The sequence below is a fragment of the Antechinus flavipes genome, chromosome 4 (genome assembly GCF_016432865.1).
Source record: "Antechinus flavipes isolate AdamAnt ecotype Samford, QLD, Australia chromosome 4, AdamAnt_v2, whole genome shotgun sequence".
Lineage (NCBI taxonomy): Eukaryota > Metazoa > Chordata > Mammalia > Dasyuromorphia > Dasyuridae > Antechinus > Antechinus flavipes.
The window spans coordinates 287,308,589-287,325,677 of record NC_067401.1 but is presented as its reverse complement, the minus strand read 5'-3'; the positions used below and the strand labels follow the sequence as shown (position 1 = coordinate 287,325,677).

Here is a 17,089-nt window from a genome sequence, read left to right as displayed (position 1 = left end):
CATTTTTTATGTCTAGATCATGAACCCATTTCAACCTTATCTTCATATATAGTATTATGTGTGGGTCAATTCCTAGTTTCTGCCATACAAGGTTGTAATTTTCCCAACACTTTTTGTCAAATAGTGAATTCTTATCCTCAAAGTACAGTTTGGGTTTGGCAAACACTAGATTGTTATAGCTTTGACTGTTTTGTCCTATGAACCTAACCTATTCCAATGGATCAACTAGTCTATTTCTTAGCCAGTATCAAATAGTTTGGATGATGGCTGCTTTATAATAGAGTTTTAGATCTGTACAGATAGGCCACTTTCATTTGCTTTTTTTAAATTAATTCCCATGAAATTCTTGACTTTTTGTTCTTCCAAATGAATTTTGTTGTTATTTTTTCTAGGTCAGTAAAATAGTTTCTTGGGAGTTTGATTGGTATAGTACTAAATAAATAGATTAGTTTAGGCAGTATTGTCATCTTTATTATATTCGCTCGACCTATCCAAGAGTACTTGATATTTTTCCATTTGTTTAGATCTGACTTTATATGTGTAGAAAATGTTTTGTAGTTTTGCTCACATACTTCCTGACTTTCCCTTGGCAGATCGATTCCCAAATATTTTATGCTATCAACAGTTATTTTAAATGGAATTTTTCTTTGTATCTCTTGTTGTTGGATTTTGTTAGTGACATATAAAAATGCTGATGATTTATGTGGATTTATTTTATATCCTGCAACTTTACTAAAGTTGTGGATTATTTCTAACAATTTTTTAGTTGATTCTCTAAGGTTCTCTAATTATACCATCATATCATCTGCAAAGAGTGATAACTGGATTTCCTCATTACCTATTTTAATTTCTTTACTCTCTTTTTCTTCTCTAATTGCCAAAGTTAGCATTTCTAATTCAATATTGAATAGTAATAGTGAGATCAAGGATGGACAGAAGCAGCTACACCCAAAGAAAGAACACTGGGAAATGAATATAAACTGCTTGCATTTTTGTTTTTCTTCCTGGGTTATTTATACCTTCTGAATCCAATTCTCCCTGTGCAACAAGAAAACTGTTCAGTTCTGCACACATATATTGTATCTAGGATACATTGTAATCTATTCAACATGTAAAGGACTGCTTGCCATCTGGAGGAGGGGGTGGAGGGAAGGAGGGGAAAAATTGGAACAGAAGTGAATGCAAGGGATAATGTTGTAAAAAAAAAAATTACCCTGGCATGGGTTCTATCAATAAAAAGTTATTAAAAAGTTTAAAAAAAAAGAACACTAATGGTGAAAGTGGGGAATCTTGTTTCACCCCTGATCTTATTGTGAATGGTCCCAGTTTATACCCCCTACATATGATGCTTGTTGATGGTTTTAAATAGATGCTACTGACTATTTTAAGGAAGAGTCCATTTATTCTTATACTCTCTAGTGTTTTTAAAGGCATGGACGTTGGATTTTATCAAATGCTTTTTCTGCATCTATTGAGATAATCATTTTGTTGATGTGGTTATTGATATAGTCAAGTATGTTAATAGTTTTCCTAATATTGAATCAGCTCTGTATTCCTGGTATAAATCCTACTTAGTCATGGTGTATTATCCTAGGGATGATTTTCTGCAATCTCTTTGCTAATATTTTATTTAATATTTTTTGCATCAATATTCATTAGGGAAATTGGTCTATAATTTTCTTTCTCTTGTTTAAGTATCAGTACCATGTTGGCTTCAAAAAAAAGAAATTATCTATTTTTTCAAATAGTTTATATAGTATTGAAGTTAATTGTTCTTTAAATATTTGGTAAAATTCACATGTAAATCCATCTGGTCCTGGGAATTTTTTCTTAGGAAGTTGATTAATAGCTTGTTCTATTTCTTTTTCTTCTGTTAATCTGGGCAATGTATATTTTTGTAGGTATTACTCCATTTCACTTAGATCATCAATTTATCAGCATAAAGTAGGGGAAAATAACTCCTAATTATGGCTCTAATTTCTTCTTCATTGGTGGAAAGTTCTCCCTTTTCATTTTTGAGACTAACAATTTGCTTTTCCTCTTTCCTTTTTCTAATCAAATTAACTAAAGATTTATCTATTTTGTTGTTTTTTTCATAAAACCAACTCTTTGTTTTATATATTAATTCAATAGCTTTTTCAACTTCCAATTTTATTAATCTCTCCTTTTATTTTTAGAATTTCAAATTTGGTATTAGATTGGGGCTTTTTAAAATTTGCTCTTTTTCTAGCTTTTTTAGTTGCAAGCCCAATTTGCAACTTTCTTCTCTTTCTCTATTTTATGCAAGTAAACAACTAGAGATATAAAATTTCCCCTTATTACCACTTGGCTGCATCCCACAAATTTTGGTATGTTGTCTCATTATTGTCATTCTCTTGGATGAAATATTTAATTTTGTCTATGACTTGCTTTTTCATGCATTCATTCTTTAGAATGAGATTATTTAGTTTTCAATTACTTTTTGTTCTACTTTCCCTTGGCCTTTTATTGAATATAATTTTTATTGCATAATCTGAAAAAATGGATTTATTATTTCTGCCTTTCTGCATTTGATTTTGAGGTCTTTATGTCCTAATATATGGTCAAGTTTTGTATTGGTTCCATGAACTGCTGAAAAGAAATTGTACTCCTTTCTGTCTCCATTCAATTTTCTCCAAAGATCTATCATAACTAACTTTTCTAGTATTCTATTTATTTACCTCTTTAACTTCTTTCTTATTTATTTTATGGTTTAACTTATCTAGCTCTGAGAAAGCAAGGTTGAGTACTCCCACTATTATAGTTTTGCTGTCTATCTCTTCTTGCAGCTCTCTTAATTTTTCCTTTAGGAATTTCCATGCTATACCACTTAGTGCATATGTTTATTATCGCTATTTCTTCATTATCTGTGAGACCCTTTAGTAAGATATAGTTTCCTTCCTTATCTCTTTTAATTAGATCAATTTTTGATTTTGTTTGATCTGTGATCAGGATGGCTACTCCTGCTTTTTTTTTTTTTTTTTTTTTACTTCACCTGAAGCATAATAGATTCCGCTCCAGCCTTTTACCTTTACTCTGTATGTATCACTCTGCTTTAAATGTGCTTCTTATAAACAACATATAGTAGAATTCTGGTTTTAATCCAGTCTGCTATCTACTTCCACTTTATGAGAGGGTTCACCCCATTCACATTTACAGTTAAAACTACTAATTCTGTATTTCCTACCATCTTATTAACCCCAAATTATACTTTTCTCTTTCCTTTTCACCTTTCCCTCCTCCCCAGTATTTTACTTATGAGCACCACTTGCCTCAAGCATCCGTCCTCCCCCTTTAGAATCAATCCCCCTTTCTTATATCTTTTTCCTACTATTTCTGCTTTCCCTTCTATTTAGCCTACCCCTTCCCTCTTTGCCTTTTCCCTCCCACTTTTCTATAAAGTGAGAGAAGTTTCTCTGTGAAACAAAATATGTTTAATATTTTCTCTTTGAGCCAAATCTGATGAGATAAGATTCCCACAATGTTCATCCCCTTCCCTTCTTTCCCTCAATTATAATAGGTTTTCTCTGCCTCTTCCTGAGATGTAATTTCCCTCATTTTACCTCTACTTTCCCCTTTTTCTGGTATAATTCCCTTTTCACCTCTAGTTTCTTTTTAATATTATAACAGTAAAATCAAATTATACATGCACTCTCTATGTATACTCATAACAGAAACACAGTTCTCAAAAGTTCTTTTTATCTTTTTATGCTTCTCTTGAGTTCTATATTTGGAAGTCAAATTTTTTGTTTAGCTCTGGTCTTTTCATCAGAAATGAATGGAATTCATCTATTTTATTGAATGTCCTTCTTCTTTAATGCTCAATTTAGCAGGGTAGTTTATTCTTGGCTGCATTCCAAGTTCCTTTGCCTTTCAGAATATCAGACTCCAGGCTCTTCAATCCTTTAAGGTGGAAGCTTCTAGGTCTTGAGTAATCCTTATTGTGGCTCTTTGGTATTTGAATTGTTTTTTTGGTTTTTTTTCTGGCTGCTTGTGATATTTTTTGCTTGGTTTGATAGTTCTGAAATTTAGCCACAATATTCCTTGGAATTTTAATTTGGGGGTCTATTTCAGGTGGTGTTCAGTGAATTCTTTCAATGGCTATTTCACCTGATACTATGACATCCAGGCAGTTCTCTTTAATGATTTCCTGGAAAATCGTGTCAAGGCTCTTTTTTCCATCATAGTTTTCTAGAAGTCCAATAATCCTTAGATTATCTCTCCTAGATCTCTTTTCCAGGCTATAATGGCGTATTAGAAGTGAGTTTTCTCACAGAATTGAAAAGAAAAGAGCTTTATTTAGTATTTTTTAATCGACTAGCAAGAATTTATGAAGCACCTATCAAGAATAGTTGGATGGCAAATGAAGAGATTCATGAGAATTGTATATAGGAGAGAATTTCCCAAGGTAGGTATTTTACATTTTTTTTCTATTTTTACATTTTCTTGGTTTTGCTTAACTGATTCTTTTTTTTTTTTTTAATCATTTAATCAACTAAACAAAGATTTATTTATTGTTGTGTTACAGGTTTTGTTTTAACTCATAAGGAGTAAACTTTCCCAACCTTTCTCTGGGTTTAATGGTTTTCTACTCCCATTTTTTCTCCTCTTCAAACTCACATTTCACCCAAATGACTGGCTTTCTGCTATGCTAGAGAATTGTTTACACAGGCATTACTTTATCTGCTAAAACTGTCATACAGCAAAGTATATTGTTGCTTTAAGTATTTCAGCTCTAGATAGAGCTGTCAAGATAGAACTTGGTATTAAAATAAATGTCAATATTATTATTATTTTTATTACTACCACCACCACTACTTGTACTACCACTAGTATTACAACTACTGCTGCTGCTGCTGCTGCTGCTGCTGCGGCTGCTGCGGCTGCTGCAGTGATGATAATAATCTTCATTAGTGACTCTGTCATTTTTTTACTTCTGTGATCTTGGCCATATCATTTGGCTTCTTCTCTGGGTCTCATTTCTTTTTTTTTTTTTTAATCATTTAATCAACTAAACAAAGATTTATTTATTGTTGTGTTACAGGTTTTGTTTTAACTCATAAGGAGTAAACTTTCCCAACCTTTCTCTGGGTTTAATGGTTTTCTACTCCCATTTTTTCTCCTCTTCAAACTCACATTTCACCCAAATGACTGGCTTTCTGCTATGCTAGAGAACTGTTTACACAGGCATTACTTTATCTGCTAAAACTGTCATACAGCAAAGTATATTGTTGCTTTAAGTATTTCAGCTCTAGATAGAGCTGTCAAGATAGAACTTGGCATTAAAATAAATGTCAATATTATTATTATTTTTATTACTACCACCACCACTACTTGTACTACCACTAGTATTACTACTGCTGCTGCTGCTGCTGCTGCTGCTGCTGCGGCTGCTGCAGTGATGATAATAATCTTCATTAGTGACTCTGTCATTTTTTTACTTCTGTGATCTTGGCCATATCATTTGGCTTCTTCTCTGGGTCTCATTTCTTTTTTTTTTTTAAAATAGCTTTTTATTTACAAGATATATGCATGGGTAATTTTTCAGCATTGACAACTACAAAACCTTTTGTTCCAACTTTTCCCCTCCTTCTCCCCACCCTTTCCCCCAGATGGCAGGTTGATCAATACATATTAAATATGTTAAAGTATAAGTTAAATACAATATATGTATACATATCCAAACAGTTATTTTGCTGTACAAAAAGAATCAGACTTTGAAATGGTGTACAATTAGCCTGTGAAGGAAATCAAAAATGCAAGTGGACAAAAACAGAGGGATTGGGAATTCTATATAGTGGTTCATAGTCATCTCCCAGAGTTCTTTCACTGGGTGTAGCTGGTTCAGTTCATTACTGCTCTATTGGAACTGATTTGGTTCATCTCATTGTTGAAGAGGGCCACGCCCATCAGAATTGATCATCATATAGTATTATTGTTGAAGTATATAATGATCTCCTGGTCCTGCTCATTTCACTCAGCTTCAGTTCGTGTAAGTCTCTCCAGGCCTTTCTGAAATCATCCTGCTGGTCATTTCTTATAGAACAATAATATTCCATAATATTCATATACCACAATTTATTCAGCCATTCTCCAATTGATGGGTATCCACTCAGTTTCCATTTTCTGGCCACTACAAAGAGGGCTGCCACAAACATTCTTGCACATACAGGTCCCTTTCCCTTCTTTAAAATTTCTTTGGGATATAAGCCCATGCTTACCTGATTCTTGATGTCTCGTCGAGTAATTCATTTCCATATATTCAGTTCTGATTTTTAATGAGTTCTTTTCTTCATTTACTTTTTTTTAACTTCTTTTTGTATTTGTCCAATTGAATTTTTAAGTGAGTTGTTTTGTTCTATGGAATTTTTTTCCATTTCATAAATTCTGTTTTTTAAGGAGTTATTTTCTTTTTCCATTTCACAAATTCTGTTTTCAGGGATCTGTTTTCTTTTTCCATTTCACAAATTCTGTTTTTCTGGGAGTTGTTTTCTTTTTCCATTTTGTCAAATCTATTTTTAAGGAGTTATATGCTTTTTCCATTTCACTATTTTGTAGTGAATTTTCTTCAGATAATTTCTGTGTTGCCTTTTCCAAATCCTCTTGTAAAGTTCTCATTTCTTTTCCCCATTTTTCTTCCAGCTCTCTTTTAAGATCTTTTATAGTTTCTTCTAGGAGAACTTTGTGTGATGGGGACCAATTCATTTTACCTTTTGGGGCTTCCTCTGCAGATGATCTGCTTTTAGTCTCCTCATGGTTTAAAATCTGTTCTTCTCTTTCACCATAAAAACTATCTATGGTCAGAGTTCTTTTTGCTTTTTTTTCCATTTTTTTTTAAGTTACAGTCTGTTTTTAGGGCAGGGGAGGTTTTCCAAGCTTCCTCTACAAACGACTCGTTTGTGTGGCTCACATCGCCTCAAGATGTGCTCAGTGTCTGTGGTCAGCTTGCTTGAGCTTGGTCCACCTCCCTCTGTTCTCTTTTTCTGGTGATCTTCAATTGTCTTCTGCTGGTAATTCGTTACACCCCCATTATTTGTGAATTCTGCCCATTCAAAGCTAATTCAAAAGCTGGATTTGGCAATAAGGGTGAGGGTAGTAAGTAGGAGAAGGTCAGAAAGAAATGTGTGTCCTCTCCACCATCTTGAAGGACAACTATCAGATTTTTTCTAAAAACAGTGGCCGTTTTTACCTGTGGCCATGATTTATAATGCCTCACTCCATATCAGCTTAAATTTTAAACTTCTTTGAGTTTATAGGTATGTATATTAGCAAGCTATAATTTAGCAAATAGTCTTTGAGAAACCCTATTGAGGCAAACTGGTGATGTCTCAATCACTAGGCCTGTACTCAAAGACCTTCCAATATGGCAGAATTATTTAGAGTTTGCCTTCTTCTGACAAAGAAGAGGGTTTTCTCACAGAATTGAAAAGAAAAGAACTTTATTTAATATTTTTTAATCAACTAGCAAGAATTTATGAAGCACCTATCAAGGTTAGTTGGATGGCAAATGAAGAGATTCATGAGAGTTTTATGTAGGAAAGAATTGGCACTGCTTCTTTAATTAATCAAGTCTTTAGAACATCAAAGGTTTTCTATGACTGGTATTATAAGACAGTGTTTTGTTCAAATTATACCATTCTTCTATGGCACCCTATGTCATTTCCTAAAGCTATTGCTTGGATTTACCTTTCTTCAATATGGGAGCTTTATAAAAGCACAGCTCCTGTCATTTTATTGCTGTTTAAGTTTCTTTATTCCTATAATTTTCAAGATTGATTAATTTTCAAGCAGGAAATCATGATATAAGCTGGAGGAATAAGTAAATAAGAATATTACCATAAAGAGCATTTTTTTGGTGACATGACACAAGTCCAGAAAAAATAATGAATAAAATATCTACAAGTAAAATCTCAAAGAAAAATACATCATGGGCAAAAAATTCAACTAGAAGTCCAGAAGAGAGATAAAGTTAGACTTTTTAATGAAAATTCTAAAATGTTTTTGCCAATGAAATAACAATGCTAGATTTTTTTTTAAAGATATTAAATGAGAGCTATGGAAGAAAGAATTGGATAGAGAATTAATAGTGTGATAGAGAATTAACAGAAGACTATGAAAACTGAGTGTGGATTACAACATAGTGTTTTCATTTCTTTTGTTGTTGTTTGCTTACATTTTGTTTTCTTTCTCATTTTTTTTTCCTTTTTGATATGATTTTTCTTGTGCAGCATGATATTTATAGAACTATGTATAGAAGAATTGCACATGTTTAATGTATATTACTGTCTAAGGAAGGGGAGGGGGAAAGGGAAGGGAAGGAAAAATTTGGAACACAATATTTTTCAAGGATGAGTACTGAAAATGATCCATGCATATATTTTGAAAATAAAAAGCTTTAATTTAAAAAAAGAAAAGAGATTAACAGCTTGGCATAAAAAGTACAAGATTTTGCCAAAGACCTACCTGAAAATTAGAATGGACTAAATAGAAGCTAGACTCTGTAAGGCAACAAGAAATATTAAAACAAAGCCAAAATTGAAAAAGAGAATAAAATGCAAGGTTTTTTCAAGTCAAAAAAAAACTGACCTAGAAAATGTATCAAGGAAGAAAAAATGCTTATTTTAAGAAGCATTGTACTATCAGAATGTTATGACCACCCCACCACCACCATGCAAAAAAAAAAAAAAATCCCAAATATATTTCAAGAAATCTTAAAGAAAACTATTCAGATCCATTAGAACTAGAAGGTATAGTAGATATTGAAAGAATCTACCAGTTACTGCCAGAAAGAAATCTCAAAATGAAAACTCTACAGAATATTATAACCAAAATCTAGTGTTTCTATAACAAAGAAAAAAATATTACAACCAGCCAACAAGAAAGAATTCAAGCTACAGTCAGAATCACACAAAACTTAACACTATACAAAGCATTGGAATATCACATTCCAGAAGGCAAAAAACAGTAAAACTGAATGCAATGCTATGTTAGAGAATGTGAGGGAGGGAAGGAAGGAGAGATGAAGAAAGGGTGTAAAGATGAATCTTTTGGGAAATAGAGGATTCGGAGAATTCCTGATTTAAAAAAAAAAAATGCCAGAGCTTCACAGAAACTTTGAAGTTCAAATACAGGTGTTAAGAGACATATAAAAAAGTAAACACAAACAATGACAAGGATAAACTACTTATATTCTAATGTGGAGGCAAGATAAATGTATATTCTCTGAACATCATCATCATCATCAGAATTCATTTTAAAAAATCTAATTAGAAGGAAAGCCTGGGACTCTTTTTAACACTGAGCTGATTCAAATCAGTTCCACTGGTGCAGTGATGAAGAGAGCTATCTACACTCAGAGAGAGAACCATGGGAACAGTGGAACACAACATAGCATTCTTATTCTTCTGTTGTTATTTGTTTGCATTTTGTTTTCTTTCTCAGTTTTTCTTTTTTTTCCTTCTTGATCTGATTTTTCTTATGCAGCAAGATAACTGTATAAATATGTATACATATATTGGATCTAATGTGCACTTCAACATATTTAACATGTATTGGACTACCTGCCAGCTAGAGGACTGGATCAGGGGAAAAAAGGAAAAGGAACAAAAGATTATGCAAGAGTCAATGTTGGAAAAATTACCATGCATATGCTTTGTAAATAAAAAGCTTTAATAATAATTAAAAAAAAAAAAAAGGAAAGCCTGGGAATGGTTGTGTTATGTCTTCATAATTTTAAAGGAAGAATTAAAAAGGCAGAAAAGAATATACTTGGGAGAGGTTACAAAGATGGCATGGTCTTAATCAAATATCAAATTAATATTCAAGTCTAGATTAATACTACGACTTTGCACATGTTCAGTGAAGCTTCTAGCTTTACTATATATTCAAAAAAATGTATATGAAACATTTTTACTTTAATCCTACCTACTTTCAGTGCTATTACTGACACCTAAAATATCTGAATGAGGATAATCTTGAAATAGGAACTATCCATAGTCTTGAAACTAGGAACTATCTATCAATCAATCAATGAACATTTATCAAGCACTTACTATGTGCCAGGCTTTGCATTTTAGATAATTACTAGAAGAAAAAATCTTGCCTTAAGTCATCCTTGTCAAATTTGAGGATGCCAAAGATTGTATTCATTTTAATTCATAAGGTCTAGATAAAATAAAACTCAGCTATATTTGGCTCCTTGTGACATTTTCTGAAACTAAGCCAAACTGAGCTGGTCTCTAGAAAGAAGTTTGTTCTGAGGTGTGCACAAAGGTGAATCTCCATTTGGACATTTACCACAGTTCTAGACCTGATTATAAAGTTCAATTTTAATTACAAGCACATTATTGAATTCCGAGAAATGTCATCATGCAATTTCTTGGTTATCATTCACATTAAGTGATTAATCAAGTTTGAAAATTATGTTCATTGAATTCACAAATCTATAGTAATATTATAGGAGAATAAGGATATAGAGTAGTCTTTCTTTATGGATATTACAGAAAATTTTATGAAAATTTATAGCTATCACATCAACACATATCCCCAAGTATAAAGAAGGTCACTTACCACTGCCACCCTGTGTTATTAATCCTTCATCTTCAAAGATGTCAAAACTCTCTTGCCGAGTCTGAGCTGTTTCAGTTTTTAACATTTCTAATGGCATTCTCAAAACGGTCAAGTTATATTGAAGGGAATGGGACAAATCATAGCTGTAACTGAAATTAGAATTTTTAAAATACTAAGAATATAGAGAGAACTTTAGAAACTTTCTCATAGTTCTGACTTCTCATATGAATTATAATTGCATAATAATTGCAATAGCACTAGCCCCTGTTAGTTCATAGGGAACGTGAAAGACTTCTTAGAAGAGAGAGCACTTGAGTTGAATCTTAAAAGAAACTAAGGATTCTCAGAATCAGGTCAGAAGGGGGAGCATTCCAGGCATGTACAAAGACATCCAGTACAAAGACAAAAAGATATGAGATAGTGTCATGTTCAAAGAATAATAAGTAAGACAGTATGTTTGGATCCTAGATTGTATGGAAGGAAGACATATATTAAGAAAATTGGAACAACAGAAGAGGACTAGGTTTTTAAATGCCAAACTAAAGATTTTATATTTAATTCTGGAAATAATGGCAAGCTACTACAAATTTATTGATGACGTGGTCCAAATTACACTTTAGGGAAAATCACTTTGATAATTAAGTGGATGGACCAGAGTAAGGAGAGAATGGGACCAGGAAGACTAATTAGAAAGTTACTGCAGTCCAAATGAGAGGTCCTGAAGACCTGATCTAGGATAATTGTTGGATGAGTATCTACTATATTAGTAGGGATTATATTAGTAAGCTATTGTTTTGAAAGAAATTATATAACTTGCATCTGAATGGATATGAAGGATGAACAAAAAAAAAGTTGACCGTGAAACCAAAGTCAAGAACCTGGATGACTGAGAATGTATCCTTGACAATAATAGAGAAGTTCAAAAGTAGGAGGGTTGAGGGAGAATAGTAATGATTTCTGTTTTGGATGTGTTGGATTTAGACAAAAAATACATAGTACAAACTGAAAAACTGAAATTCACAGATTCATATGATTCAATGAAGGGGTATATCTTAGGAAAATCTACTGTCTGAACATAAGCTTTTGAGGACATGCTTTTAAAAAATTAAAACTGAAGTTCTCTTTAGTATACTACCTTGTACTTGGTTATCATTCAAATATAAGGATTAGGAGAAAGGAAGATCTAGCATCTACTATGTGCCAGTCATTATCTTAAGTGCTTAAAAATTATCTCATTTGTTCCTCACAATAACTTTTCAAAATAAGTGCTATTATCTCCATTTTACAGCTGAGGAAACTAAAACAGACAGAAGTTAACTGATTTGCTAGTCACACAACTAGTAACTGTCTGAGGCCAGGTTTGAGCCCAAGTCTATTTGACTCTGGCTTTATCCATTTCACCATCTAGCTGCCTACATGAAGGCTAAATATAATCTGATAAGGACTTCCCCATTCCCAAACAGCAATTAATTCCCAGTATGATTCTAAGTATAGCCCAGTCACTGGCCATGAGTCTGATATCCAAGTATCAACCTAAGTAAGTGTGTTAGGGAGTAACAGAGGTAGTTAGCAAAGGTTCAGGGGGAGGGGAGGGAGATAGGATATTGGGTCACAGAAGTTTGGACATCCAGGTGAAGAACCATTTTAGCTGTGCCAACCTTAAAACAGACCAAAAGGAACACAAGATGACACTGAGTACACAATTTTTTTAACTTGCCCATTTTTAAATTTTTAAATGTTGCTACATTAATTAATGAGTATAATAATATCAATATAGCAAAGAAATATACTAATGATGTAACCTAAAATGCTTAAAAAGACCATCTGACATTCTAACAAGTAACAGTTTCTCTGATGGATGATCTTTGAATTCAGACCTTATTCTAAAACATGGACAAATAAAGTTTGGGTTTTGGAGGCCAAGATGCTTTTCACAACAGATTTCACCATAGCAACTTTCTTTTTTCGGTAGTTCCATTCTGCTTTACTGTTAGCAGAGAATTTCAAAATGAAGCCCAGAATATTTTTATTCTTTATGTGAACTTGTTTTCAGAATACTTTTAATTATTATTCATTACATCTCACATTATTATGGTAAGTATAATAATACATAATTATCCAAGTTTCTAACATTTCTGCAGAAGGAATTGCACACATTATTGTTTGGCATAATTAATTTTTTTTCCTTAATTCATACGTTAGGCTTGATTGAGAGGGGGTTTTCTTCATCTTTGAAACCTTCATTAACACTAGGTATTACATGATTACTCCAATTATTTCAATAGTCATATTTGGAAAAAAAAAGTCACATTTGTTCAAATAATTTTGTTTCATAATGACAAGTTATTAAGTTCTTGATATAACAGTAATCATCAATTCATATTATTTAAAATAATTTTCATTAGTGAAATGATTTTCTATAGCTGGTCCTCCTCATATAAATTAAATTACAAATTTAGACTAAAAGAAAAATCACCTCTCCAAAAACATCTGACCTTACTTAACAAAATAGACAACAGCTTTTATAAATATAAGAATTAATGTTTTATAAGTCATGCTTAAAGTGGGTCTAAATAAGAAATTTTAAGATAAGACCTTTTTGTACAAGAGAAAATGTTTTTTATAGTCATCACCTAATATATCTGCCTGGATTTTCTAGAAACCAATTTCCTTTAGGTTCCTAATGAATTTAAATTTTGTGAGATATTTTTTCTTTTAAGAAAAAGATTAAGAGTTATTGAGTCATTGATATTTTTTTCCTATTTGATTCTCCTTCTACAAAAAAAAATAAATTTTAATTAATCTATTAACCCCCATGTTAAATCCAAACTTACCTAAAATAAAAATTGCTGGATAGATCTACATTTTGAAATATTCGAAGATATCTAAAAAAAATCCAAAACAAAAAGTATCAATCAGTATTTTACATTTTCATCACCCAACATTTATATGTATATGTATTTCTGATGATAATAATAATTCAAATTTATGTAGTTCTTTAAGATTAGAACATGCTTTCCTCACAACAACTTATGACCTAGAGACAAATATTATTAAGACTTTTACCAGATGAAATTGGATTGAGTTGATTTTCCACACTTTAGTTTTCTACCAGTTGAGTGTTGGATTTCATGACAAAAACAACTATTTCATTGCTCTCTTTTAATATTTTTTTATGTACTCTTCACTACACTTTTGATGTGCCCTTTGGTTTTGATGTGTATTTCAAAAACTGTTAGAAATATTGCATTGGCTATTGGTGTGAGAAAGTTAAATATTTCAAGGATCATTGAACATGATCAGTTATCCTCATGTGCAAAGGAAAGTACAATCAAAAACAAAAAACACTAGGAACTGACAAAGTTACTGCTGTGCAACAGCCTAATTAATCTTTAGAAAATAAACAAAGACCTTCATAGAAATCTGGCAACTAGAGGGGTATTCTTCCACAATATAATGTAGACTTATGGAAGTTAGGAAAACAGCAAAAAGGAAGAACAGTTACTGTTACTATGAAGGAAAAATGTTTATCATGGGCAAGATAATACAAAAACTTGAGTGCTGAAATTTGGAAAAAGATAATTTTTATTGATGAAACTTGCTTTGTTCATTCATTTCATACATATACTAAAATTATTATCAAAAGAAGTCCAAGTAAATCAGTAAACATCTGGGCACCTTCATCATATAAAACAGCAACCCCTCAAAAAATCTGGGGATTTTTTTACTTCCACTGGTACTAGAGATTTTGTATTCATCAAGAGAAAAATGAAGTTTGATGGGTTTATTGAAATGATGAGAAGCAGAATTTCGCTAGAATTATAACTATTACCAAATAAAGTATGGCAACATAACCTTGCACCACATAACACCATGAAAGGTTAAGAAATTTAACCAAGAAATAAACTTATATCAAAGCTCCAAGAACTTCTCTGATTTATAGCCCATTAAAAACCTAAGAGATACAAGTTTACATTGTTTTTGAAAACCTAAGTGATACACGAATACTATGTTTTATTGCACCTCACAGATAGTGTGTTTTTAACAAATTAAAGGTTTGCGGGATCCCCATGTCAAGTTTATTGGCAACATTTTTCTAATAACATGTGATCACAATATTATCTCTGTGTCACATTTTGGCAATTCTAACAATATTTTTCATTATCATACCTGTTATGATAATTTGTGATCAATAATCTTTGATGTTACCATATAATTATTTGGGAGAGGGGAGGGTGTGCCACAAACCATACTTATATAAGAGAATCAACTTAACAGTTAAATGTTGTGTGCAGCAAATTTCATTGTTGTCTTATGTGAAGAAATTTCTCACTTTAATCTTGAGTAACCACTACTTAGATCCATCAACAAAGCAAGATCCTCTACCAGCAAAATGATTAGCATTTTTTAGTAATGCATTATTTTTTCAATTGAGGTATATACATAGGGTTTTTTAAGACATAATACTATTGCACACTTAATGGACCACAGTCTAGTGTAAACATAATTTTTAAATGCACTGAGAAACCTAAAACCTCATGTGACTAACTATTATAGTAGTCTAGAACTGAACTTGTAATATCTCCAAAGTATGCCTGTATAATCATAGTTAGACTTGGAAAAGTGGACTGTTCGAAATATTAAAAGAATATATATATCTCAAAATCTTGCGACTTCAATTCCAAATTGTATAAAATAAGTGACTGTATCAAAAATAGTACAGATAGCAAATTAGAGGGAAATTTTAATGTGAAAAGTTATAAGATACTGTGTAGGTTGATAATAACTAATTCTGGCACAACTAATTTACATATCACTTTAGGTTATTAATTGTTTTAGACAAAAAAGCAACAACTAAAGTTTCCCATTTGACTAGTCATTTCAAATACTGGAACTAAAATTGTTTTATATGCTTGGATTAAAATGACAAAGTGAATATTATTGTAATAATTCTTTTTTAATAAGACTAAATTTTATCTGCCTATTCTTATACTTAGAAAGTTATCCTTTGATTAATTTCAGTCTTTACAATGTGATGTTTGCTGTGATATATCTATTATTTGCTTTTTAAGTCTCAAAAGGACATTTAGCTAAATGCAAAAAATAAAACACCATTTTTAAAGTAATATATATGTGTATGTATATATGTATATATAACCTCATTATATATATATATATGTATATATATAACCTCATTAAATATTCCCTTTTCCCTTAATCTGTAATATCACAAATTAAAAAAAGTTAATCACTAATAGTTACCTAGCTTCATCAGGATGAGTAACTCGTACAGAATCATTTGGTATATATATCATATTCGTATCTTCTATCTTGTATATTGCATGTCCTCCAATATCTGCCATCTTCCTCCTTTTTGTTATTAATATAATATAATAACCTTCTAAAAATCTGACAAAACCTATTCCAAAACAGAAGAAAATGCAATATTTAATTCTTTTATTCCTTAAGAATTGGGGGAGGAAGGAAAGAGATTAAAACTCAGGTACACTGTTTACTATAAACTTGTACACTGTTTACAAGGAGGAGCTATAATCTGAGTCAGTGGAAGAAGTATTCATTCCCAGTGAAATCACAAGTTTTTAAAGTATCAAAGCTGAAACTAAAAGAGAATTTTTAAAATTTGTATCAAATAAACATGCTTAGAAAATTATAAAATCATGATATTCTAATTTAGAAGTATTATTTCTTCATGATTGAAATAATACTAAAATGAGAAATTTCTTTAAGAATCATTCTACATAGTGATATTTGCCATCACTTAAATAAGATGAATCCTCTCAAGGATGGAACTCAGGAGCTATAGAGATTTTGCTTTATGCTCTATTTGTAATCCATGATATACTTTGAGCAAGTCACTTTAAAAACCAAATCTTATTCTCCTCTTTTATAGATGATGATACTATCATATGTACCAATTTATATCAATCATACAAAACTGATAATGTAAAGATTCTTTTAGAATTCTATGCTCCATCTGGAATATATATATGTACATATATGTATGTAAATATTTTGGTTTTTAAACCAACAAAAATATGTATTTTTCTAAAATCATTCATAATTTTATATTTTACATTGGCTTTCACACACACTCTACCATGTTTAAATATATCTAACAACTATAATAACAAGCAACATAGAAAAATATAAGAATTAGAAATAAAAAGGTTATTATAAACTCATTGTTTAAAAAGTAAAACTTACATTTTAGTTAAACAGAAGCTGAATAAAACATCTGACAGAAACATTTAATTGGGTTTACATAATAAAAATTATCAAAAAACAACTCCCCTTCTCAGTTTCCTTTCAAATTTTTTTATTTTTAATTAGACAATGAATTTTCCCTAAAACGCTTCCTATGTGTTTGAATCATAGGTGAAATTCAACTTTGTTTTTTTTAGCTCCAATCTAAAGTATATCATTTGGATTTTTCCTTGATATTTCTGGAATGATGAAAGGGGATGTGGCACAGTGGGTAGAA

At 31.4% G+C, this 17,089-nt stretch overlaps 1 protein-coding gene across 3 annotated transcripts in view; it reads right to left on the bottom strand.

Moving 5' to 3' along the window:
- FIG4 (FIG4 phosphoinositide 5-phosphatase) overlaps window positions 1-17,089 on the bottom strand; it is a 136,180-nt gene that overhangs the window by 89,663 nt on the left and 29,428 nt on the right. For all 3 annotated transcript variants that reach the window (XM_051997531.1, XM_051997530.1, XM_051997529.1), the window contains exons 4-6: window positions 15,850-16,006; window positions 13,422-13,472; window positions 10,588-10,736 (exon numbers count right to left, since the gene is read on the bottom strand). In XM_051997531.1, coding sequence (XP_051853491.1) covers window positions 10,588-10,736; window positions 13,422-13,472; window positions 15,850-16,006 — 357 coding nt within the window. The remainder of the gene's footprint in view (window positions 1-10,587; window positions 10,737-13,421; window positions 13,473-15,849; window positions 16,007-17,089) is intronic.